This window comes from Pinus tabuliformis, chromosome 2_2, assembly GCF_031772625.1.
Source record: "Pinus tabuliformis cultivar Carrire ecotype Pingquan chromosome 2_2, CPIR1, whole genome shotgun sequence".
In the NCBI taxonomy this organism is placed as follows: domain Eukaryota; kingdom Viridiplantae; phylum Streptophyta; class Pinopsida; order Pinales; family Pinaceae; genus Pinus; species Pinus tabuliformis.
Window position 1 is genome coordinate 242,171,932 of NC_142300.1, and position 25,958 is coordinate 242,197,889.

Here is a 25,958-nt window from a genome sequence, read left to right on the forward strand (position 1 = left end):
TTATATTGATGTACCCATGTAGTGACCATATTGTTACTATTGTGCCCCATAGAAGCCCACTATTGTTATTATTGTGCCCTTTCATTATTATTGTTATGTCGGCTCTGATTATGTTATGACCCCTTAGACTCTTATATATATAAAGGAGGTCTTTTCATTTGTATCATCCAAGAATTGTTCATTTATGTAATGTAAAGGAGGTTGCCCCCTCAAAGAGGCTGAATTCTAAGGCATTGATCTATCTTTTCTATCTTTTTCTTGAGTTGGTTTCATAACACTGGGTCACTGGAAGCTGGTCGCTGGGTCACTTGTAGCAGAAACTATGAAATTCCCAAGGGGAATAGGTAGTCAACTGCTGGGAGATTGGCAGCAAAAACTGCACAATTCCTGGAGGGAACTATCAATTTACTATTGGGAGCTCTTAGTGAGAGAAATTATATTGATTCTGGGAAGTAGGCCTACTGATCATATTTGCATAATTTATGAGCTGAGTGGACTGCTGGGCAATAGAGGGCCTGCTAATGAAAACTACGTAATTTTTTGGATGAGCAATTGGTTGACTATCGAGAGAACTGACTGGGAAAACTGCGCAATTTTCTGAGGGAGACATGCATGAGCACTGGGTGTCTATCCGACCTATCTGCCCAATTTCTTCAGCCGATAGTGTGGGAAAGGTGTGCAGCCACTACGCAATTTTTGAGGGGAGTCAGTCCTGGGGTGGTTGTCAGGTCCACCTCTCTAGGTGGCCAACATGGAGGTTGATTGAATTGCTTGTGGGTAGTGCAGCTTGAAAAGGCTTGCTTGGTGCTTTTGCAATGTTCTAAGTGGCAATCGATCGAGTCAATGGTGAGGTGATGTTCCAACTTTCAAAGGGAGTCTTGTCGTCAGAACTTCAGCAAAATGACTAAGTGTGTGAATGAGTGAAAGATTAAAATTTTATCTTATAAACACATACCCTCATGACTTGATGACGATACAACTAAAACCAACCAGACTCACATGTTCAACATGACTGACCGATGGTGCAAGCGAAAAGTGCGACACTTGTTACTGATCATTGATCGACCATAACAATGCTTGTGCAACAGCGAATGTGACTCCATGTGTGAGTGTGACAAATGCTTTCATAGCGAACATAACATGTACACACGAAACGAAGACTTTGAGCATGACCATAACATGGTCGCAAGCAAGACATTGACATCAACATGAAAAATCTTGGGTTGAATGAACAAGAAATTAGGGTGTGAAGCCTCACACAAGCTCATGGAGTGAACCCAAGTGTATGCAATGGTCACATGAAAATCTCAAGGGAGGCTCCAAATTTGGGTGCAGACCAAAATTTTGGAGGGTGGTTGTAGTTGCTACAACAGGTTATTGATACCCCCTTGATTATAACATTCTATTAAGTCATAGCTACACATATTCCATGTTAGTCGCCACATCTGCGGTGTTTTGTAAGATGTTCTTCCCCCATGAAAGGAAGATCATTACCATAGATCAGTTGACTTACTATGAGCCGACATCAGTGACCTCCCCCGAGTCCATTATCTCGTCAATGTTGGATAAACAGTCCTTAGTTCCTCTCACTGGTGTCTCACCTGGAGTCTATAAAGATTCCTCATTGATGGGTGCTTTCCCTGGTCTTCCCCCTCCCATCTCAGAGCCTAACTCTATGAGTGTTTGCATGTTACAAGCATCACGAACTGATCTCAAGAAGTCTAGTACATATGATCTGCAACCAGATCCTCAACACCCTACGGTTACCATCCCAGTCGATCCCTCTGGATTCACCCCCAGGACCTCCTCCATTTGTGGGTGACTCCCATATGTTTCCACAAGGAACTGTTCCTCCAGATCTCAACCATCCAAGAGCTATTCCACCGGGACATTACCTTGTAGGCCAAATACCTTTCCTATTTCCCCCTTTGGGAATATTTTATGTCCCTATCATGGCTTCACTATTCCTTCTTAACATGACCTTAGGAATCCCTGTATGGTACATCGATCCCCCTGCAAGCATTGCGCCTGGTTAGCTAATACCTTATCATGCTTTGACCCTGGTTCAACCGGTACGTACCGTCCCTATCAATGCCTCAGTTCCATCACAAACTCAACACGAACCTATTCTTGTTGTGAAAGAAAACAGACATGGGGGAAAAGATAAGAGGAAAGAACCTAAGGACAAGGCTCCTCAAGCTCCTCTATCCCCTAAGGCCCCAATGCCATCACCTCTGTGTGCTTTGTGTAAGGTTGTTGGGCATGCCACCAATAATTGTCTTGAGCTTCCTCATCTCGAACCTTTGGTCCATGAAACATTCCCAAAGTCAAATATCCCTAAACTCCATGTTAACTTACCAGGTCCACCCAAGAAACTTAGAAAGTTGCTCACAAATCACCCTTGTGCATTGTGTGATCATCATCGTCATTATTCCCATTGTTTCCCTCGTCTCGATGAATTTCACAATTTCCTTGAAGCACTTTGTGAATACAAGGCCACTCGCAGTGGAACCCCTACTCCTCTACCCATGGGTTTTGGTACCCCTAGTCAGCCAGAATAGGGGGAATCTGGTTCCACCATCATGATCCATCCCCCCGATGTTGTGATGACGGACACCATAGGCCATATCCTTTACTTGTCGTCATCCTTGAGTTCCTCACAGGTAAACCTTTCTGAGGTTTCTAAGCGCGTTTCTATCGAACCTCTTTCAACAAAATCCTAGGTCTCAACATCCATAGATACTCTGTCTACCAGCTCATCATCTACCATTCCAGATCATCTGCATGTAAACCTTCTCTCTCAGGTTGATGCACCAGGTAACGTCACCGCATCATGTAGTTAGTATTCCTCTCATCTTCCCATATTCCAGTCTAATGACGACATCATGGAAGCTATGTATACCCCTGATTACCGTCGCACTTATGCAAGGGGCCATATTTTTGGAGGATTTTGAAAGTTATTTCCTTCCTAATTTTCCCAATGTGATCTACCTCAATAAATTTTTCTCATAGCACATCCCTTTGATTTGTGTGTTTTTATTTTTGCCATGAAGTTAGGTAGATTGCATCATCTCATCCGTTTTCCTTTGCACCTTTCAGATGGATCCATCATCCACACCGTATATCGATCATGCCAACGGTGTGAGTCACTTCTCCAGGAATATAACCTTGGTACCCTGGGCCATTTTCACCCCCTTGCATATGTTAAACCTTTCAAACGGTGTGTGCATTAGATCTGCCACCAATAATCAGGTTGAATATGATGTAGTGATAGGTTTGTTATTTGATTCCCTTTCTCATCACATCCTTCATCTTCATGTTTGTTTAGATTCCTCGCTACTCGTCATGCAATTGAATGGTGTGTATCATGTGCATAACCAAATCCTATTTAGAAAACATCTACGAGTTAATTTGTTGGTACGTGAATTTGAAACCATTACGTTTAGTCATGTTCCTAGAGCCCAAAATACCTATGTAGATACCATTGCAAATAACATTCTAGATTGGCATTTATCACATGTATACCACAGAAGAAAACCATAAATAAACACATGGTGAACCATCATCGTCATATCAAAATGCATAATCATATTATGTATCATATAAGTGTTTGGATCAAATAGCTCTAAATACATTCGACATGCCCATAGCATGTTTCAAAATCAAAATCAAATGGACCCACATGTCCCCACATCTAGTCACTGTCTGGAAGATCCCGTGCCAAAGGCTCTACTTCACTTGCACGTATATCCCGTATTTCTTGACCAGCCATCGCCACGCACCACATGATACCTCACCACTCTGAGTGAAGGTTGGTACACTCATCTATGTATCAATCATCTAACTCATGCCATCTACGCTCTGAAACCCCAGTTAAGAGTACATCATGCCTACGATGTAGATCAGTAAGTAGTGCATTATCCTTTGGACCTTGATGTGACGATGATGTCCCCCGATCTGCAACCCCAGGTGTTGTGGCTCGTCCTACATATCCTGCTAGTTTTACTAGTGTTATGTCTTCATACCACATATTTTACACTGAATACCATATGCATGCAATAAAAATATGAAATGCACATAAAAATAGCAAGTTAATACTTACTGTCTGGTCCCCATACTCCCCTAGGCAGAAGTGGCAAGTCAGGATCTCCTTAATAGTTCATCCCACTATAAGGGTAACCGTTGATATAGAGGGGCATCTAATCCCAATGTGCAAAAAAATCGAGGTAGAACATACGTTTGACTCCCGCTCCTCCTCCTCTCTGTAGTAGTTGACCCCAACGGTGCATCCTGGACTCCTGTGGGCCCCCATCTTGGATCTGTACATGAGGACAGATGGTGGGTGTATTCTCAAATAAAAATGCACACAGTACTGTAAGCGTAGTCATGGTTCACCTACCTCCTACATAGACTTAACTATCATTTCAATGACGACATCATCATCTTGGCCCACCCATAGTAGGTCCCAGCCAAAAGACTCTCAACCAACATCATCTGCCCACCAGTGATGTGTTGGAATGCCTGGCTGCCCAAGACCCATAGCACAGCTACACAATAGCCCATGTCTCTAGTCACTCTAGATCACTAATCGGGATAGTCGCGCCCCTAACACATACATCCCATGGACAATGGCACTCCACAAACTCAGTAATGTTCCTCCCGTGAGGTAAAACCGGATGAATATCCCCCACCACTCTGAGGGGAAGCATTCTAGTCAAGAAATAAATATCCTGTAATGTGAGCTCAATCTTGTGGTCCTACGTGACAAAGAACTCTTGGTCTGGATCCCCATAGCTCACAATTCTTGATAGCAAGGGCTCACCTGCCCTCATCAGTGGGTTCCCTACCAACTTTAGAACCCCATAATGAGCCAATTCCCCTCAAACCCCCCAATCCCTCTGGATCTCGAATCGGAGTATCCAAGTCTCATTCATGCTAGTTTATTTTTAGCTCTACCATGCCTACAAAACACCACATGTCTTCTCAGTTTAGAGAAGAAAACAATAGTCTACACTGATCAGCCTACAACCCCGGCTAGCAGACCATCCTCGTTTCAACCCCAAATCGCAGTTTTCTGCCCAGAAAGTGCAATCTTGTAGGTTTCCATTTGTTTCGTATGAGCCAGATTTCACTTCTAGGCCCTAGAAGTGCAATGCGACCATGAAGAAGAGTAGGGGTCTCCCAGAGAGCTGCCAAGTGCCAAAAATCAGGAAATAAACCACTGAAATTGAAGAGATGAGTAAGGCAACCTACGTGAAAGTCGCAGATCCTAATTTTGATGGTCAGTTTGTCTGCTACGATCTCCACAATATTTAGGGCCTTTTCCTCCTCTCAAAATTCACCACAACTCACTTAGAAAATGAATTCAAATTGGAGGGAAAGCGTCCTTTCATAGAAAGATCCCCAATTTTTCTATCTCTCATTACGAACAAACTGTAGCTCAGTTTGATGAACCATCAGCACTGTTGGAAAGCTCTCATCGAGATCTATAATGGGTCTCCCTTGGTTTTGGATGATTTGACACTTCATTAGGAAGTTATTTTTCCACGAAGGGTCACTTCGTCGCCTTTCAAAATCGAATTTCTTCATAAAGCAACACTTGTACTTTGAGTTCCACCTCCTCTTAATACTTTGCGTCTCACGTGTTTATTTTCATCATGAGCTACCATCATTTACTCATGCTTTCATGTCCCCCATCAAGACTATTTTGTGTGGCAGCATCATCGAGTCACCCTTGTTCACAGCATCTGCGATGAGTCACCCTTGCATCCATGGAGTCTGTTTCATGTCCCATTCTATCATGTCATAGTATTCCATCCAAATTTGCATATCATTCATCCTGTGTTGCCCATTTTGGCCTCCATTTATATTGTCCCCATCCCCTCTAGAGTTGAGTCAGTCGCTGCTAGGTCAACCATTCACTTTATCCTCTAAAAATGGAAGTCGTATGTTTGTCCCTCAGTACCATTTTTTACATTATCCCTGGTGTCAGTCCATCAGTCACATTACTATTTTCCCTCGTGCCTTAGTTGAGGATCCTCATTGCCTCACCTATTGCGAGCCCTATTCTGTCGACATCATCTCATTTATTCCAGAAGAACGACCTAGAGGGTGGTTTATCTTGGTTCCAAGTTCCATTCTTGTTCGATGCCTTGGATCGAGCAAAGGGACTCATTATTTCCCTTTGACTTGATTGTTTCATGTTCATGATTCATACACTTGATGGTCCAGTGATTCTTGGGTGTGTGTGAGATGTTTTAGACCTCATGAGGGGTTGTCCCTTCAAGTAGCCCCCCACATACCCAAATACATTCCTATTATCATATAGCCTCAGATGCAGTTCCAAAAATTTGATGGGTTCGGTTCCTACCGATCGCAGTGTTCTTAGCATGCACGTCTCCTTTAGATGATCCATTCAGTTTTGCAAAGCCCTTCCCTGTTCAGCATGGATTCTCCAGTTCTCCTACCCTCCCTCCCACCCATTTTTTGAGGGAAGGGCCATTATATATCATGTACTCAAATATTATTGTATTCAATCCTGGCTCATATTTTTCTAGGTACATTATGTATATGGGACACATTGTATTATTTTATGGCTCTGTTATGTTAGCATGTCATGTACCATTCAGCATGTACTTCATTGCTCAGTTTTATGTTTCTGTGTGCACTATTATTTCTGTACTAAGTTGTCTCGGTGGATATGGGTATGCCTCCCCCTCCTCATTGAGGTCCGGTACCCCAACATAAAAGGAGGCTTGCATTAGTCTTGGCTTCTCTATCCCTACCCTCTTTCACTCCAGCTTTATTGGTCTCTCTCTCTCTCTCTCCTTCTCTCTGACTCCACTGTGTTGTCTAGTGATTATGTATGTCTTTGCAACATACTTTGGTCATATGTTTTGCTCCTAACACTTGTACGTTGGGGGGAAATCTGTTTTCACCGAAAAAATTGATCATCTAGCCTAATTTACTAGATGGATCGAAGTACACCATGTAAAGCCAATCTTAGCATAGTAAAATTTCTTTCGCTGTGAAAATTTAATTAATAAACCACCTTTGTTAAGTAATTTATAATCAAATCCATGAATAATAATTAAATAAATCACTATTTATTTGATTTTCTTCTAGGAATAATTAATTAAACCATTGTTCAATTATTATTCCTTGTCATATATGACCCAATTATGAAAAATAAACAAATAAATCAAGAATTATCTTATTTTTCTCTAAGAATAATTAATTAATCACTGATTAATTATTATTCTTTGTCAAATTTGACTAAATCCCTTAGGAATAATTAAATAAATCATTATTTGTTTGTTAATCCTTAACCAATTTCTTGAGATGATAAATAAATCATTTATTTATTTATTATTTCTAAATAAAAGTTTAAATACTTTTTCCCTCCTAACCAAATATAATAAAATATTCCAAGTGGTTATTCCAAGAATGGGGTTAATAATATTTTATTATTGCTCATTATTCGAGGATAACTCAATATTTTGTTATAAATAGAAGGGATTTCCATTCATTATTCACTTTTGATCATTTTCATTGTTTCACTCACTGCTGTAACTCTAATTATTTTCATTGTCGCACACCATATTTTTGTTGGGTTCACACATTATAGAGAGAGAGACTCTACACAAGCTGAAGACATTTGAGGATAGCCAAGAATCCATCCCATAGAGGGGGACTGGTAACAACTATTTGTTCCCTTCAAGGGTGCTATAATAAAAATCTATTCTTTGTATATCTAGTTTCCATTAGATGATTGGAGTTATTACTTTTTTTTTTGTTTAACTATGATTGCGGCATAGATCAAAATTTTGGCAGGTTTTGTTTCTATCACTTGATGTAGATCTACAATGTTTAGAAACCATTTATATTATTGAGATTGTTTGTCATCCACAATCTTATGTGGGTTCTTACTTCTTTGAGAAGAAAACATTACAACACCATTGACCCAGATTTGTGAAGGAATGAAACAAAATGGAGATTCAACCTAAAACATAAAGATACAAAGAAACAAAAATTCATTTAATAAATAGAAAATGCTAAAAATTATTTACAAACATAAGAGAAACAAACTAGCTTAGGCAATGGTAGATTATCTATTAAAATAGATGTGATGGCTACATGCCTTATTAACTTGTTATAATGTGGCTCGAAGGCCTTTTTATTATTGAGAAACAATTGAAACCCTAAACATCCAAAAACCTAACCCTAGGAGATGAAGTGCCAAAAGTTTATTTGGCATGCATGATACCCCGTTAAAAAGATCTATCTGAGGAAAATAAATTTTCCCAACAAGGCCTTGCCAAATGGGCTACAATTTTGGTGTGTTTTCCAAAAAAGCATCATTTAGGGCCTCAAAATGGCTCTAGAAGTTCAGGACCGAAAAAACTGCCAAAAATAGGAAGTTGTGCTAGAATTAAAGAAAATGAAAGGAAATAGTATTGGGGGTCTAAGTTGAATAGGTGGGTGGCCACCAATATCCACCTAGATCATTGTATTTCATGGAAAAATGGTGTTATCAAGAGAAAAGACATTACCCCTCTTAATAGGATTAATGGCCTATGACATGTTAAGTATTTGGATTTGGATTACATGTTTTGTGTGGAACCAATTCTTTTTGTTTGCCATATTTTGAATAAATTCTCATCAAAGTCTTGAGAGACATGAATTGTATAGAGAAATGGACTAATCACAATGATTTATCATTTAAAGCTATATGGCTATGGTGGTTGGATCCAAAATCCATAGGAAATGAGAAAGGGGTTAGAACCCAAAATTCATAGACAAGGAATATAATACTTTCATAGTATATGATCCCATATCCTAGGCTTTCATTATTTGTAGGGATCTTTAATTTCAAATAATTTGATTTTTTCAATGTCACCCTTCTCTTCATACCATTATTTTTGTTTGTAATTTTCCTACCAATATAATCATTGTTTAAGAAAGTTATAGGATTTTGCAATACAATGCATGAAATATCATTTTGGGGATCCTATATGTAGAGTAATAGATTAATTGATCACCTACATCCAATGAGAATTAATAAAAATAACCAATTACAATGATATTAATAAATTAAATGGGATTGAAATCAGTGAAATTAATCATATAGCACCAATCATCACCTCATGGGATTGTAGTTATGATATCACCTGGTTCATTTCCCATTTCGTAATAATTGTAATTACTTTAAAATAACTAAGAAAGGGACACACATTCCATTGCTTAAGGAAGATGATTTCTTGAGGGAATGGTTATTCCTTAAATAACAATCCTAGTTTGTGGAAAATAATTAAATGTGTTGACTATGCATTCAATTCAACTGAAAAGGGAAGGATTGGTCCAATTTTCCTTCATCCCAAACAAAAAGCAAAGAAAAGGACAAAATTCATGAGCAGCATGGGTTGTGTTGTCAATGGATGACTGTTGTGTGACTTGGGGAAATAAAGAATGAATTTAGTCCATTGGAGAGTTGTGGGGGGGGGTGGTAGTAATGATTCATGGAAGGATACATGATCCCCCTTGATCTCACAAGCATGGAAAAGCGGGAGGTATTAGTAGCAAATGAAACAATCAAAGCTACGGTGTGCAAGAGAACACAATTTTGAGAGAGAGAGAGAGATCAATCTATCTATAAAATTGAAATGACTTCGGGAAAGGAGCGCCAACTGAGGAACCTTCTAGTGAAAGTTGTTGTGTGAATTGTTAAGGAGAGTTTGGCTTGCTTGAGAAGTTGAAGAACCACTGGAACCTTGTGGATTGACAACCCTATTAGATTTGGAAAGAATAAATCAGGTGTTTGTGAGAGTTTAAGAACCACTAGGAGCTCCCTTGGGGTTCAAGCTTTGGTGGTTGACTCACTGAGGAACCACCTTGAGAAGTGATCTCTTTACCCATTAAAATATTAACCTATTATGAACCTTCCTAATAGTGGATTCTCTTCTCCTAAAAGTGAGTTGGAGTTCCCAGTATTGTGAAATGTTGGCATGACTTTGTGTATGCATGAAATGTGTGAGCCATAATGAGCTTAGTTGGTGGATGAAGGAAACAATGACCTTGTGACATCATGTTTCAGCAGGGTTGGTTGACTGAAAGCACCCAAAAGCATCCCACCTCAAGCTTTGGAATCTGGCTCAGGGGTAATAGTTGCAAGTAAGGCTTTGCTAAAATTGTTTATGGTTGGGTGGAGGGTTTTTGTCCAAATCTCAGTTTCCAACTCTAGTATTAATTCTAGATAAGTGTATGTAACTACATCCCTTTGTATTGATCTCATGATTGGTTGCAAAAGATTGTTGTATTTACTATGTGAATGGCTCGTGGTTAGCTAAAATTGGAATGGTTAAATTCGATGAATGTGTGAATTATTGTTGTGATGTTACATCATTTCTCATATGAAGGAAACTATGTTGTGTCGGAATGAGCACCTAGGTCGGTGCACGCACTGGGTAACTCTTTTGTGTATGGTATGTGTTGGCCCTCAATTTTTGTCAATTTTTCCTATCCTAAACCCATCCATTTACCACCATATTCCATAATATTTCACTTACATATGCTTCATTTCTCTCTTACTTTTCATATCCAGGTAACTAAATTAAGTTTTTCAACTTTTAGAGATTTTTGTAAAAACTGGGTTTTAAGAGTAAATTTGGGCTGCACTATAAATTCTCGTAATATTTTTGTTAGTCATATGTGCAAGACAGTTGGGCAAGAGTTGAGTGCATATTTGGAAAGCTTGGGAATCAAGGATGGATGAACACCTATTGGTTCGTTCAAAATAAGAAAACACAGGCCTAGTCAATGCTGGTCAAACTTGACCTGTCATTCAGAAATCCCTATTAAAAAGTGGTTGAATATTATTTTTTGGGATTTTGCCTAATTTTTTGAACCGAACTTAATGAGTTTGACCTGGATGGATGGATTAGGAGATATGAATACTGTTAGAGCTATTGTAGCTAAGTTTTTTGATAATTTTCTTATTTAAACCGAGTTAATGAACCATTCATGTATGTAATTTGTATTCAGACTATTGGAGACCTTTTGATAATTTAAGAATATTTTCTATTGTTCTAAATTTTTTGTTCATGTTGTGGATATTTTCATAATTTAGTTGTAGTTGAGAGTTCCTTAAGTGTACAAGGCAAGGTTGGAGGGCCCCCATACCAAGCTAAGTACACTTTGATTACATTAGCATAATTTTTATTTCAATATTTCTGGTTTCAGATTTATGCTTCAGTTATTTAGACATGTGATTCTGTTTGTGTGATTTTTGGATGATGATAGTTTAAAATAAAATTTGTATATGAAAGGTCAAACAATAATTTAAGTTAAATTCTCTTTCCATCAAGTTATGAATCATAGCTAAAATCATCATTCTTTTATTTCTTGAATTTCAGTTTTATTTGATGCAATGGTAATGATATTGGAGTAGATTTGTGAGGAAGGACAACTAGGATATCCTAAGTTAAGAGCCTCTTCTCTTTCTATATACACATTAGAGACCACTGCTCTTTAGTTTCTCTTCTTGGGGATAGTACTCTGAGGAAGGAAAACCAGGATCTCCTAAGTTAGGAGCCTTTTCTCTTGCTTGCTGCATCTTGAACAAGAAACATGTTAGTCTTTTAAAAACTTAGGTTATATTTGTAATATGCACTTCCTTCAACTTTATAGTCTTGCCTTCCTAATTTGATTTCACCTAGAATCCATATATTTTGGACATGCTTCAAAGTCTACAAACCCAGATTGACAAGTAAAACACATGTGGTATTTTACTCAGTAAATTTACCTTACCTTTTTGGCGCTGTTGTCAGGGAAGCTTATTCAAAGTTAATCAAAATAGGAACTTTAAACAAGAATATAAAAAGTAAATAGGATTTTTCATTATGGTCATTTATGCCTAGACAAAGAGATGAAAAAGGTAGATACATAAAACAAGACCCCCCAATTACTAAACCATTGGTAGAAGCAGGACTACCTCCATTTGAATTAACTACACTATTGGAAAACCAACTTTGGAAGATTTAGAGGAAAAGCAATGCTTGACAAAGGTTAACTCTTGTTGAAAGAAAAACTTTGTTAGCTTATGAAGTGAAGAGAAAAAAGAAACATATAGGAACATATTCCATAGGAAAGCAAAGAGAGACAAGAAAACCAATTGATCGGCCTATTCTTGAACAAATAGATCAGCTTATATTTGAACAAATAAATCAAGTTGAATCTCAAGTTGTTATTGAAACATTTGAAATTTCTAAAAAATATATGGCATAAGAAGGGCAAGGATCTAACATCCTCACTCTAGAATAAAGGTTACAATATGAAAAGAAACAAAAAGAATGGCAAAGAAGAAGAAGAAGAGGCAAGAAGAGAAGCAGAAAGGAAAAGAGAAGAAGATATCAAAAGAGAATATGATCATAAGAGAAGACAAGATGTAGAAATATAAAATGATGAAGAAGCTACTTTTGGATTTCCAATTGTAGACACTAGAGCAATTCTAGGAGAAGAGGTAAAAATGAAGAATATTCCACCTTCAGTTTTACCAAATTTTTATGGAATGTCTTTTGAAGATCCTGATTCATTCATGTTTGAATTTGATATCTTATGTAGAACTTATGGTTATAATGATGATACACATAAGCTTCGTCTTTTTCCTGCTACTCTTAAAGAAGCTGCCTTCAAATGGTTTATGGGATTACGAGAACACTCTATTACTTCTTAGGAAGAAATGAAGAATTTTTTTCTTAAGAAATATCAAGCCTATTCCAAGCCTAGAGATTCAAAAGAAGATATTTTTAGAATGTCTCAACAAGAATATGAGAGTTTGGAAGAATACTTGGAATGATTTCTTTAAAATCTGCACAAATCCAAACAACATTCTCTAAATCCCGATACCATTAGAACATTTTTTCTTAAAGGAATGAGAAATGAGTATCTTGATATTCTCAATGTAATGGGTAAAGGAGATATTCATACTTACCATCTGATGAAATTGCTGAATTATGTCAAAATTACTCTAAAGGTAGATCCAAAACAAGAAAAATAAATATAACTTCTAGAGCTTCTAAATCAACAACAGGAGGAGTGACAAGAGCAGAAATAGGGAGTTTGTTAGAAAAATTTAAAACAGATCTTTGAGCACCTATTGATGGTGCTGGAGACGCCAACATATAAGGAGAACTCCCTAGTAAGAAGCCCCAATTAGACCTTAGACTGTTTGGTGTAGGAGTCTAGTAGTGGGTCGTATGGTAATGCCTTGACTGCAATTTTGCACAAAGGTAAGTAAGATGTCCCTATTGGTAGCAAGGGTGTGACAGCTACAGTAAGTCAAGGAAGGTGCATGAGAGTTTCTAACACACTAAGGGTGAAGTGAGTGCGCCCCTTGGAAGCCTATAATAGTACACAACTTGGAAGGGAACATAGGAGTGAAGATGCATCACAAGCTGGAAAGCAAGTTAGTGAGCAATCCAATGTGATTGTTAACCAACAGTGCATTTCAGAAAGTTTCATACATACTTATACAGAATAGTCCATACATGCATGAGTAATGAAACAAATACATATATCATTTAGAGTAAACCAAATAGCATAGAATACAATAAATCATATCCATGAAACATGTTGGCTCTGTTATATTAAGAAGTGTAAGTTCCAGTCATATAATACATCCATGTCCAACCACTAGTTCCCATAGTGGAATGTTACAGCCACAACCGCCTACTCCTTCAAAGAGTGCAATAGCTCTGCACAGTGGAGAAGCCAAGGATTGTTACAATATTGTCCAAGCTTTCTCTAAGATAGTCCTATCGGAAGCTTGGCTGACCAATAGCCTTTACAATGAATTATGACGTTCTATTTATAGCAAAGGGTGGGGTGACCCTTGACATTCCCCTTTGTGATCATGACTCTTCATCTACTCTATGACTCTTACATCCAACTATCGACACTTGAACTTCCACTTGACAAGACGTTACATTACAATGCACCAGTGCCCATGTGAGACAAAATGGCTTGAGAAAGCCATGCAAGACATCACTGACACTCGATCCATTGTGATGAGACCAACTCTTTGACATGCTTGTGATGGTAAAGGTGGTGAAATGATGCCAAGCTTCATTTTCTATGATGGTGTGCATGCACTACGTGCTAACATCTTCTTGAAGTGAACTCTTGCCTCTATTACATCCTATTGCATTGGTGTGGCTCCTCCATCCAACTCGTTTGCTAACATGCGCATGGTCTTCTTGGGTGCGGCCGAACCGGAAACACATTGATGCATAGTGTCTGTGTTGATCTTCCAGTGTGTGCTGGTGGTCATGCGCATCAACCATCATCTGCATGTTTAGCTCCAGTCAGACTTGTTTCTTGTCTTTGCCTCGGTGAGTGTGCCAAATGGGTTAGATCACATGCATGCGCACAATGACATGCATGTTGTTGAATTCCCTTGCATGTTATCAACAACACCACTCACCATTTCTACTCTATTCTAGCTGCTCGGATGCATATTATCACTTGTACGGGTGCAATTTCATCCATCTGTGCATGTTGCGCCCCTAGTTGTACCTGTTCCTATTGAAAATCATTCTCTTGTATGTGTATCTCTTGTTCTTCCTTGAGTTGTTGATTCATTAGCTGCAAGTCCTTCTCTATTACTTTCTCTTCTCTCGTGCGATCATCTTGTTGTGTCATCACTTCATAGCCTCAATCTCCAAAGTTTCTTTCATCGCAAGTGGATCTTCTCGAGCTTGCGACTTTATTCTGCCTATGTGTTGTCAACAACCTTCCTCTTGCATTTGTTCCATCCGATATGTTTCCTTCAGTTGTTGTTGATGATGTTGCTTGTTGTGATGTTGTTGTCATCATATCTTGATGTCCTTGTCTATGAATAACTTGATGTCTTTGTGGGTAGGAAAGTTCGTAGACACTTGATCGATTGCATCCCAAAGTGCGCTCTAAATGATGTCTTTGACTCTGCTCTCCTGGATACCATTGTACCTATTCCGCTGAGAGGCAGAGGAACACCTGCGATACCTGGAGACATCAAAACACTCATGGAAAGCAATCTATTAGTTGAAAACCAAAACAAACTTGAGAACTAACTTGCAACATCCCTGTGTGACTGATCATGAAGGTCGCACAATTTCTGCTAGGAGGTCGGGAGACTAGCTACCAAAACTATGCAAGGCACAATCCAGGCTGTTAGGAGGCTGACTAACTACTGGAACTGTACAATGCACAGTTCATCCTGGCCTACTGAGGACTAAAACTGCGCAATGCACAATTTCAGTCAGCAGTGACATGCAACCAGAAAACTCAATTTTGCAGTTTATGGGGCCAACTAGACACTACCTCCAAGAATTGTGCAATGCAAGCCTAGAGGTCAATGCTTGGCTAGATTTGTCCAACTTCTAGAGGGAAGGTAGAGGCTTTGCTTCCGAAAATGTGCAGTGCAAGCTGGGAAAATGCACGATCCAGTCCAAGGCAGCCTAGTCTAGCTGACAGGCAACTGAAAACATAAGAAGTGTGAATGCATGATGAGATGAGTGAAAACAAGAGTGAATTAACATTCATACAAACAAAAAGCGTAGGATTCAGAAAATGGGAAAGCATGCATGTGTGTGAAGTGAGTCGCCAAAATCGCAATTGTGCATGAAAAAAAAATCATGCATGCGACAACAGTGAGATGCTAACGAAAACTAAAAAGGTGCTAGTACAAGCTAATATGCATGTAAACAATAGCAAGCACTCACTGAAATCAAGCAGACAACACTCACACAACATGAAACAAAAAAAGTGACAGAAACGCAGTGCAAGACATGAACAATGAGCTTACCCCAAGACAACTAAGTTGAATGTGTCTACGACTCCTAGATGCAATGTGGGATGTCAGGCTGCAACGTCGATGCAAGGAAAGAGCTTTGCAACATCTGGTTCATGAGTTTTGATAAAATCGAAGATGTGATGTGTATGCCACAAATCTAGGAAGAGAGACACTTGGTGGCAGGTTTCTGAAATGATCCTTGCATGCAACCTCTAGCTGCTAAAAGTAGATCCCTAAATCAAGGGATTCCTTTGCATGTTTCCTTGGGGGAAGCAGCCCATGCATGCAAATTAGTTTTTCTTAGTCCCAGAGGGAACCAGTCAACTCAACTACAAATGCAACAGTCTGCTAAGCTGGGAGGAAAAAAAGTGCATTTCTAGGAGGGAGCTGAGCTAGCAACCCAGAGGAATCGTGAAATTTATGGGCAGAGAAACTAATTTTTGCCGAGGATTGCATAATTTCTGGGCTGAGCACTCCTGCTGGGAGGAATTGCACAATTTTTCCAATGAACAGTAACAAGCAGATTTGCGCAATTATGGAGCCCAGTAGGCTTCCAGACGAAATTGCACAATATATGGAGGGAAGGTTGGTTTCCCTCCGGAATTCCGCAATTTAATGAGGGATCTTCTCAGCCTACCACTAGACTAAGTCTGGTGAAATGACCTGTGAGGGGGATGGAACAATCTTTGATGGATAGGCTGTCATTCTGCAAGAAAATCACTGAAACTTGTGTCCTTTACAAGACAAGACATGTTGTTGAGAGAGGTTGGTAGGGAGGCTCCAAAACAAAGCTAAGGCAAAATTTTGGAGGGTGGTTGTAGTCGCTACAACACTTGGCGACACTATAGTAGAACTCCGGCTTTCTGAATGGACCTTGTTCGTGAAAAGGCTAGTTAACACCTCTGGAATTATTGTTCAGTTCTCTGTTTGTCTTGGTTTCCACACTGTTTGATTGTAAGATGTGGCATCTACCAAGCCCTTGGTTGATCGAAATGCATTCCAAGTCAAGCCAACACATTTGTTTTGATTGGGGTTGAGGAGTATATGATGCACAAGTAGTATAGTCGTCAGGGTCTTAGTTTCATCTCTGGTGTTGCTCCGCTGCCAGCAGGCCTGGACAATACCTCGGCAGAGTCACGCAGGAACAAAAGCATGGTTCCACTGCCATTGAGCCTGGTCAGTACCCTGGTAGAGTCAAATGCATCACCTCTCTGCATTGCAAGCCTTTCTCTTCTTTCGCCTTATTCATTTTTTTCATTTTTTCATAACTTTTTTCACTTTTTCATTTTTTCATTTTTCATATTCATAAATTTTCATAGAGCTTATTCATTTCAAAGGTGGAAGAGGGATCCCATCTGATTGAGAGTAGAAAAGGTTGTTCCTTCAGAGAATATTTTATGTATACCTCTGACGTGCTTGTTAAGGTTTTCCCCTTCACCTTACTCTACTTGACTGAGCTGACAAGGATTAACCCAAAAAAAATCGACTAGAGTAGGTGATACTAGTTAGCATGAAAGAATTTTGTTTTCACCAAGGTTCACTTCGAACAATGCATATTTTCCATTAATGTATCATGGACTGAAGACAACAAGTTCTTACATAAGGGAGAAAACAAAAGATAACCAAATGTTGATAATTGTACAAGTCCTCTTGTACTTTAGCCAGCTTGTTTCAAGAGTTGCACACAGTCCATGTAAAATTGACCTAAAAACACTAACAAGTAAACAAACCAAAAAGCAAAGAAAGAAGCCGAAGCAAATGTGGAAGAAAAGCAAGTAAGCAAACAAATAAGCATGAAAACAAACACACAAGGAAAGAAGCAAACATGCATGCAAGAAAACAGCTCAAAAACAAACACTACTCCAACTCCTAATTTAACAATGCATGGGTCATCTCATGTGAAGTGATACTTCTAATTCAGCCACTGGCGCATTGGTTGACCCATGTTGGTGAAGGCATGATTTGTGAACATCGCAGTTGCACAAACCTGCAAGCATGAAAGATATAACGATGAAGACGGACACACTCTGATCTTATAATCGACCACAGAACAAAGATGAGTGAAAGCACATGAAATGCACTCTGTGGAGCTACCATGGTGTTGTGCTATTCTATGTGCAATTGTCGAGTGTATGCATTCCCTTGCCTATGACATGCAAGAAAACATGAGAAAGGTAGACCACTTACATTGTGCATGTGTGCTTATTGTGTAAGACTCCTCCAATGCATGAGCGATGGGATCGTGTCATTCGAGTGGATGAATTGAAATCTGTGTTTGGTTGATTTTCAAAGCAAAGCAGAGAGTGAGGAGGAGCCTTGAGTGTTTCAACAATTTCATGACTAGAATTGAAACCAACCTCAGGACAACGAGGGCCTGACATAACCATCAACCTGGGCTAAAGTGCCTCAATAGTTTGCGAGGTTTCTACTTCATTAACAGATAGATCATCTTAGACCAGTGTCCTAGACATATTAACAATGATTGAACCAACATCATGATCAGATGAAGAAGTAAAGAGATCATGATAACCAAGATCAAAAAATTCAAGATGTTTGTCAGCATCCTCATGATACGATGAATCGGGTAGAGGGGTAGATGAGAAGCAAAGATCTTCACTATCTTTGTTTTCAGAAATGGTTGATGACTGATAGGATGGATTTTTTGAGGAAGACGTGTCCTCTTCCCACTGTGATGACAGACTGACATCCGACGTGTCCTGTGAATGATCGGAAGTAGAAACATATGGAAATGGGTTTTCACTAGGGAAATCAGCAGTGGCAGAATCATAAGGGATGTCAGGATAAAGTGGATGAGGCATGGCTAGAAGGGAGTCGTCCTTCACCGCGGGTTCTTCTTTAGATTCTGGAACACACTCATCATGAATGATGGCACATGTTAGCTGCATAACACCAACTTTGTCGACAACTTGATCCTTGTTCACAACATGTGAGGAGTCTGGAATGGGAAAACACAAGACAATACAATCCATAGTCATAGGATCAATAGAACGAGGGGACGGAGGTTGAGGGAACAAATCCACGTGACAACCAACAGGCTTGCAAGCCAAATCTGTGTAGATATCAAGAGCAGGTGGGGTGGCAGGATGTGACAGTTCAAAAAATGTGTGTGCATGATCTCCTACATCACTCCACAATGGTGGAGTTGTTTGAGGAGGTGAAGGCAGACAGACACTTGTGGCAGAAACTGTGCATTCCTGTGATTCCACAGCTCCATCACCAAAGTGTGTTGTTCAGAGTTCACATATGTGAAGAAGATACTCAAATCTTCCATAAATAAATTCCCAATCAATTTCATCTTCGGGAAATTGGTATGGAAGATTACAAAAGCATGTGTAGAATTGATCAATAGATTCATTGGGTGCTTTTTGTAATTTCATAATTTCTTGATCGAGTTCTTTATAGTTAAAGTGATTGAAATCACAGTCTATTTCTGTGACTAGATGAGCAATAGAATGAATATATTTTTCGAGCAGCATGGCACACTAGTGCATGGGGTGCCCTCAAAGCGTGTAGAAAAACAATGTGCGGGTCATGTGCTCTTCAAAGATTCCATGTCTTTTGCATGAGCCTACAATGTTGACCGCATGCCTAATCAAAGCTACATGGCCTCCACCGTCAAATTTTTTATGTGAAAAGTTATCTGAGATCTTTTACAAGATAATGAAGTCATTTCCATAAGACATACACTCTGGAAGAGAAACTTTTTAGTTAGTCATGATAGATATGTAGAGATTCAAATCATATGTGGGGACTCATCTTGTCATTTGGCCCTCCTAGTGCCAAAATTTTGACGATGATAGACCCACCAACATGTAACAGGATCTTATTGACAGACGAAAAAGGGACAGGCTACCTTACTGATGCCTCGAAAACAATATTGAATCAGCTGCTTGGACGAAAAACAAAGATACTACAAGAAAAGGAGGAGCTCTGGAGGCTCAAAAGCAGAGCCATTTGGCTCAAAGCTGGCGACAGTAATACCAAATACTTCCATAATCTTGCCAATGGCAGAAAGGCAGCAAACACTATCTGGAAATTGCCAGTTGAACCAGATGGATGGGCATCCACGCATCAACAACTTGCCAAATTGGGAGTATCACATTTTAAGCAACAATTCACTGCTCCGAATGACATCAATCTACCGGACATCATCAATCTTGCAGGTCATTTTCCTAGATTTGTGGGTCAAGAGGATATTGAAGATCTCATTCAACCAGTCACCATTCAGGAGTTGGAAAGCACCCTCAAATGGTTCAAGAAGGATAAGAGTCCGGGGCCGGATGGATGGCCAGTGGAGTTTTATCTTGCTTTCTATGATTTGCTGGGCGAGGACTTATTGGAGGTCATTGAGGAGAGCCGGATCACTGGGCACATCCACCCCCCTATGAACTACACCCTCATTGCCCTGATACCCAAAACCGATGACCCTTCATCCTTTAATGACTTCCGTCCCATTTCATTATGTAATTGCCTATACAAAATCATCGCTAAAATTATTGCAAATCGCATAAAGCCTATTCTGTCCGCACATATCTCAGCTGAACAATTTGCCTTCCTCCAAAATCGCCACATCCAAGAGGCCATAGGCACTGCCCAGGAAGCCTTACATTCCATCAAGCAGAAGAACCTCAAAGGCATATCCCTGAAGATCGACCTTGCTAAGGCCTTTGACAAGGTAAACTGGCTCTATTTGAAGATGATACTCACACATCTGGGTTTCCCCCACATTCTCATTAACTGGATTATGGGTTGCATATCATCTGTCTCATATGCTATCCTCATAAATGGCTCGGCCTCCACTCGCTTCAACATCAGCAGAGGAATCAGACAAGGGTGCCCTCTCTCCCCTCTCCTCTTTCTTATTGTCATGGAGGGGCTCAGCAGACTCATAGCATCTGCAAAAAGAAATGGAGACTTCAGTGGACTTAAAATCACTGAGCAGTACTATCTTACTCATCTACTGTTTGTCGATGACATTCTAATTTTCTTGAATGGAAGTGTCCGGGACTCCATTGCTCTAAATGATATTCTTCAACTCTTTTGTAAGGCTACGGGCATGGTGATCAACAGAGAGAAATCTACCAGGTCAACGGCGGGGTGCACAAACCAGGAATCTCTACTGGCGTCACAGCATTTCCCCTTCTTGGAAATCAATCTGCTGGATGGATTCAAATACCTTGGCTTTAGACTAAGGCCGGATGGGTACAAAATCGAGCACTGGTCTTGGATCATCAACAAAATTGAAAAAAGAATAAATTGCTGGCAACATCGTCTTCTATCTAAAGCAGGTAGACTTCTGCTGATCAAATCTGTCCTTGAGGCTACCCCAGTGTACTAGATGTCCCTCACATGGATCCCAAAGGGCATCCTCCAAAAAATCCAACAAATATGCAACAGATTCCTATGGAATGGGAACAAAAAAGGGAAGATATTTGCCTGGACGAGATGGTCAACAGTCACTACTCCAAAGAGATGGGGAGGGTGGGGACTTAAAGCTCTCTCGGAATTTGCACAAGCGTTAACTGCCAAGCAAGGCTGGTCTCTACTCAAACAGCACAGTCTCTGGGCGGAAGTCATTCATCAGAAGTATATTTGGCCCTCAAATATCATTGATTGGATCCGTAGACCTCATTGGAACCGACAAGGCATATCTGCGATCTGGAAGGCCATCCTTAATGCCATGCCTCTTATTCGAGACAATCTTTTGTGGCGTATTGGAAATGGATCACAAGTCCGCATAGGCTTAGACCCTTGGCCCGGTTCTGGAAATGCGCACATTCTGCCGGAGGGGCTGGTTCGATATCTTAATAACAGAGGCATTAAATATCTAGCGCAGATTGGAGATCAGCAACACTCTTCCATCTTCACCCAGGCATGGATAACAGATCGACAGTGGCAACTGACAGATGAATGGCACTTAAACTGGAAAGACTACATTCAAGCTTTAACAGAATCACATGTCAGGCTAAAAGAGGATGAGGATGAGCTTATTTGGGCGGTTGCCAAATCTGGTAACTATGCGCCGAAGATAGGCTACTATAAACTGATTGAGGCAAAGAACCCCGACCTGCATAAAAGCTGGTGGACAGCTCTCTGGCACCTTCAAGCTCAACCAAGAACTCGTCTTCTCATGTGGAACATCCTTGCAGATAAATTACCCACTGGATCCAATCTCAGGAAAAGAACTTTTGCTGGACCGACTTGGTGTGTCCTCTGCAGGAAAGAGGAAGAAACAACTCCACATCTATTTCTTACCTGCGAAGTCACAAAGGATATATGGAACCAGGTCACTCAGGCTCTCAATATCAATACAGCTTGGCAGGGGGATGATATACCAACGGCTTGGGAGCTGTGGTGGAACGCAGTGGCTTCAGGCAAGTCCAGGAACTTACCGCTATTGGTGTCCTGGCACATCTGGAATCGACGGAATGCAATCATTTTTGAGGATTGTATTACAAACTGGAACCTTCTTCCACCTTCCATTTGTGCGGCATATTCAGAGATCCCCTTTGAAAATAAACAGATCACCCCCAGGAATATTACACCAGAAATCATAAACAAGAATATACCGTGGGCATACTTTGATGGGGCAGCTCCGAGACAAGGATGTGGGGGGGGCATTCTATTTCATCTATCAGACTCACACTATTTTCACCTGAGAATGGGACTTGGCCCTGGCACAAACAACCATGCTGAACTAATTACACTGAGACATCTCCTCTATTTTGCATTGTCCAAAAACTGCCGGCATCTACAAATTTTTGGGGACTCTAAGATTGTGATTGATTGGGTTAACAACAAATCCATCTGTCATGCATATTCATTGAAACATATCTTGGAAGAAATTGTTTTTTTCAAAACACATTTTGACCAGATCACTGTTTCTCACATTTTCAGGGAAAGAAATTCAACTGCTGACCGACTCTCGAAAGAAGCGGCGGATCGTCCTCTAGGAGATTGGCTGATCGAGGAACACAAGCCGGAAGGGATGCACAGATTTTTCCATCGCCCATATATGGATGGCCTCCCACAGGGTGACAATGCACCCATCTAAATTTTGGCTCTGCATTGATATATATTGTATATAACAGACTCAGCACAGTTATTTTATTTCCTTTTGCATATGTATAGCGGTTATACTTTACAGACCTGCTTTTTTGTAATTTTGAGACATTGCACCTTTTTCTGAGGGATACAGATCCTCCGTATCTCTGTGGGAACTTTGATGTAAATTTTGTTATTTTTGAACAGTGGTGAAAACCACACTACAGCATATGCCAATGGCATCAACAACATGTAATTTCTTTTAATGGAAATTATGAATTCTCTTTCTTCGAAAAAAAAACATGTAACAGGATCTCCCTGGTAAGAAGTCCCAATTAGACCTCAGACCGTTTGGTGTAGGAGTCCTAGCAGTGGGTTGTATGGTAATTCCTTGACCGTGATTTCACACAGAGGCAAGTAAGATATCCCTATTGGTAGCAAGGGTGTGACAGCTATAGTAAGTCAAGGAAGGTGCATGAGAGGTTCTAACACATTGAGGGTGAAGTGAGTGCACCTCTTGGAAGCCTGTAATAGTATGCAGATTGGAAGGGAACACACAAGTGAAGATGCATCATAAGATGGAAAGAAATTTAACGAACAATCCAAAGTGATGGTTAAACCAACATCACATTAAAGAAAGATTCATACATACTTATACAGAATAGTCCATACATGCATGCGTAAGAAAACAAATACATATATCATTTAGAGTAAACTAGATAGCATAGAATATAATACAACATATGCATGAAACGTGTTGGCTCTATTATATTAAGAAGTGTAAGTTCTAGTCATAAAATATATCCATGTCCAACCACTAGATACAATAGCGAAATGTTACAGCCATAATTGCTTGATCCTCCAAAGAGATGTACTATCTCTACGCAGTGGAGATGCCAAGGCTTGTTACAATATTGTCTAAGCTTTCTCTAAGATATTTCTATCAGAAGCTTGGCTGACCAAAATCCTTTACAATGAGTTATAAGGTTCTATTTATAGCAAAGGGTGGGGTGACCCTTGACATTCCCCTTTGTGGTAGTTCATCTACCCTCATGACTCTTCATTTACTCTATGACTGTTACATCCAACTAACGACACTTGAAATTCCACTTGACAAGACGTTACATTACAATGCACATGTGCCCATGTGAGACAAATGGCTTGAGCAAGCCACGCAAGACATCACTAACACTCGGTCAGTTGTGATGAGACTAACTCTTTGACATGCTTATGATTTTGAAGGTGGTGAGCTAATGCCAAGCTTGGTCATCCATGATTTTGCACATGTGCTCCATGGTGACATCTTGTTGAAACAAACTCTTTTCTCTGTTTCATCCCAGTGCATTGGTGTGGCTCCTCCATCCAACTCTTTTGTTAACATGTGCATGGTCTTCTTGGGGGTGGCCGAACCGGCAACACACTGATGCATAGTGTCCATGTTGATCTTCGAGTTTTTGTTGGTGTTCATGTGCATCAAATGTCAACTGCATGTTCAGCTCCAGTCAGACTTTCTTCTTGTATTTGCCTCAGTAAGTGTACCAAATGGGTTAGATCACATGCATTCGCATAATGACATGCTTGCTACTGAATTCCCTTGCATGTGATCAACAACACCTCACCATATATGCTCTGTGTCGGCTTTCGGGATGGATCTTATCACTTGTACAGGCGCAGTTTCATCAGTCTATGCATGTTGCACCCCTTTCGTACCTGTCCCTATTACAACTCATTCTCTCGTCTGTGCAGCTCTTGTTCTTCCTTGATTTACTGCTTCATCACCTGTAAACCCTTCTTTATTCTTTTCTCTGCTCTCGTGTGATCGTCTTGTCGCATCGTAACCTCATAGCCTCAATCTCCAAAGTTACTTTCATCACAAGTCGATATGCTCGACCTTGTGACTTTGTTCTACCTTTATGTTGTTAACAAACTTCCTTTTACATTCTTTGCATCTAGTATGTTTCCTTCAACTATTATTGATGATGTTGCTTGTTGTGATGTTGTCACTGTCATATCTTGATGTCCTTGTCTATGAACAACTTGATGTCTTCGCGGGTAGGAAAGTTCATGGACACTTGATTGACTGCATCCCCAAGTGTGCTCTAAACAGTGTCTTCAACTCTTCTCTCCTGGAAACCATTATACCTGTGTTTCTAAGAGGCATATGAACACCTGCGATACCTGGAGACATGGAAACACTCATGGTAAGAAATCTGTCAGTAAAAACCCAAACGTACTTGAGAACTAACTTGCAACATACCTATGTGACTGATCATGAAGGTCGCGCAATTTCCACCTGTTATAGAAATATTTGGGCACTACAACCCCAATCACATATGTCCATAAACTAAGGGCTTCTAAACCCCTAAAAGTGTTGTTTCACACCCTAAAGGAACAAGGTCAGTTGATTACATCATCTCCCAGAAGTTCTCTGTGAAAAACTACTCATAACTAGTCAAAACGAGACCATACAGACTGCTCCATGCAAAGGGTGTGATGCATCTCACCTATTACACACGGGGGTGCAATGCATACTAGAAAACCCTTCTATATGGTGTGATGAGCGAGATCAGACAAATGGCAGAAGCAGTTTTCTAGGTGGAAACCCAGAGAATCTTCTAGAAACTGCTCATATGACACTTGCCTCTCTGAATTCGCCAAAGGATGAGTAAGAGATCTGAAATCTCCAAGTGGAACCAAGAACTATCAGTGAAATGACACTAATAAAAATCCTAGAAGCTGACTCACTCTCTTGTAAACATTTATATATGGATCCCTCATCCAAGAGATCCAAAGGCTGGAATTTTGTAATTTGCAAGGAAGTGTTGTTGGTTTCTCTTTGAAGACATTGTTAGGTGATCTTGCTTTGTATGAGGTGAAGAGGGATTTCATGCTGGGAGGATCATGCTAGATCAGATAGCCTGGTTGTAATCCTCTCTTCTACTACTTCTATCAATAAAGTTGTTTGAGTTTTCCTCCATATGCTTGTATATCTCTGAATCTTGTATTTGTGTATGCATTTATATGGTTAATGTACATCTGATCCTACATTATTTATGGTTATAGA

At 40.0% G+C, this 25,958-nt stretch overlaps 1 protein-coding gene across 1 annotated transcript in view; it reads left to right on the top strand.

Moving 5' to 3' along the window:
- Positions 1-22,904, top strand: part of LOC149192186 (uncharacterized) — a 28,859-nt gene extending 5,955 nt beyond the window's left edge. The window contains exons 2-4 of the mRNA XM_089406863.1: positions 19,862-21,138; positions 21,274-22,420; positions 22,748-22,904. Of these exons, the coding sequence (XP_089262989.1) occupies positions 19,862-21,138; positions 21,274-22,420; positions 22,748-22,904 (2,581 nt within the window). The remainder of the gene's footprint in view (positions 1-19,861; positions 21,139-21,273; positions 22,421-22,747) is intronic.
- The last annotated feature ends 3,054 nt before the right edge of the window (positions 22,905-25,958 follow it).